The sequence below is a fragment of the Leishmania donovani genome, chromosome 1 (genome assembly GCF_000227135.1).
Source record: "Leishmania donovani BPK282A1 complete genome, chromosome 1".
Classification (NCBI taxonomy): Eukaryota; Euglenozoa; class Kinetoplastea; order Trypanosomatida; family Trypanosomatidae; genus Leishmania; species Leishmania donovani.
The window spans coordinates 36,324-37,633 of record NC_018228.1 but is presented as its reverse complement, the minus strand read 5'-3'; the positions used below and the strand labels follow the sequence as shown (position 1 = coordinate 37,633).

The 1,310-nt window shown below is 60.4% G+C and overlaps 1 protein-coding gene across 1 annotated transcript; it reads left to right on the top strand.

Moving 5' to 3' along the window:
• Nucleotides 1–161: 161 nt before the first annotated feature.
• On the top strand, nucleotides 162–410 carry LDBPK_010140 (hypothetical protein, conserved; the record flags this gene model as incomplete). Its single annotated transcript, XM_003857779.1, has 1 exon — nucleotides 162–410. The coding sequence occupies one exon, from the start codon at nucleotides 162–164 to the stop codon at nucleotides 408–410; it is 249 nt and encodes an 82-aa protein (XP_003857827.1).
• Nucleotides 411–1,310: the final 900 nt, after the last annotated feature.

Here is a 1,310-nt window from a genome sequence, read left to right as displayed (position 1 = left end):
CACCACACCACCACACAACAACACACACACACACACACACACACACACACACACACACACACACACACACACACACACCGTGACAGTTGCAGAGGCACGTGCGGCTCGACTCAGCGCGTCGCATCGGCTTTCCGACCACCGTCACCGTGCTTCACGCGCTAATGAAGATCACCGTTCACGTGCGAGAGAAGATCATACCGCTGCAGTGCGGCGATGGCACGCAGCAGGTGGTGTGGCTCGGTAGCGCAGCCATGATACACTACGACGCTTCCTTTGGCAAGCGCTTCGGCCCGCCGGTGTCGATCCGAAAAGAGGGCGGCGTGCAGTGCGACTTTGAGGCCCGCGTGTGCGACGTGCTGGAGGATGGCCAGCACGTATTTGTGACCCTCGAGAGCGACAGGGGGCAGTAAAAGCGATGCGCATCGCGAAAAAGGGAGCGCATCGGTCAACGCATGAGGCACGCAGGCACGGAAGAGGAAGGAGGAGGGCAGAGACCGCAGACACCACCCCACGCACGGGAATAGCGCTCTGGATCCGTCGGCAATGTAGAGTTGCTTAGCGGAACGCCGATGCCCCTCTCGCTTCTCTTCCTTTCCTGCCCTTCCCACCTTTCACTCACACGCACCCACACACACACACACACACACACATCTCTGCACACCGATGCACACTGCTGCCTTTGCCATCCTCTCAGTTCTTCATGCTTCACGCCACCACCACCACCGACACCGCTGCTGCTGCCACTGCTGTTACTTGCGCGTTCACCTTTTCCTCGTTTCTCCCACTTGTAAAGAGGAACAGATGACTGGAGTGTCCTCGTGCCACGCCCCGGTCTTCGTTGTTGGCGTGCGTCTGTTGTTGTGCTCGCGCACTCTCCTCTATTTCTTTGCCTTCTGTCACGAATTCTTCGTGGGCCTCTCCGTGTCTCCGTGCCGTCTGCTTTCCCTCTTCTCAACTCTCGCCGTCGATCATCATCAGGGTCGCCGTCATGGTGCTGCTGGTGCATGTCTGTGTCTGTCTCTGTGCGTGGGGGTGTGTGCCACTCAGTTTTCTCTGCACTGCCCTGGGCGGCGGCATCACACGGCTGCGTGTGTCGGTCTGTCTTGACAGTTCGCCCCGCCCCACCCCCTCTGCCCCCTCCCCTGGCTCCTCTCGAGACCGACGGCGGCGCTGACGGATGTGGTTGCTGCCATCACATAGCAGCTGTGGGCGACTGATGCATACACACCTGAGCGTTGTGCAATCAGCTGAGCATACCGCCTCCTCCGTGACGGCGGGGGAGGCGGGGGGCACGCACCTCCATGCGTGGC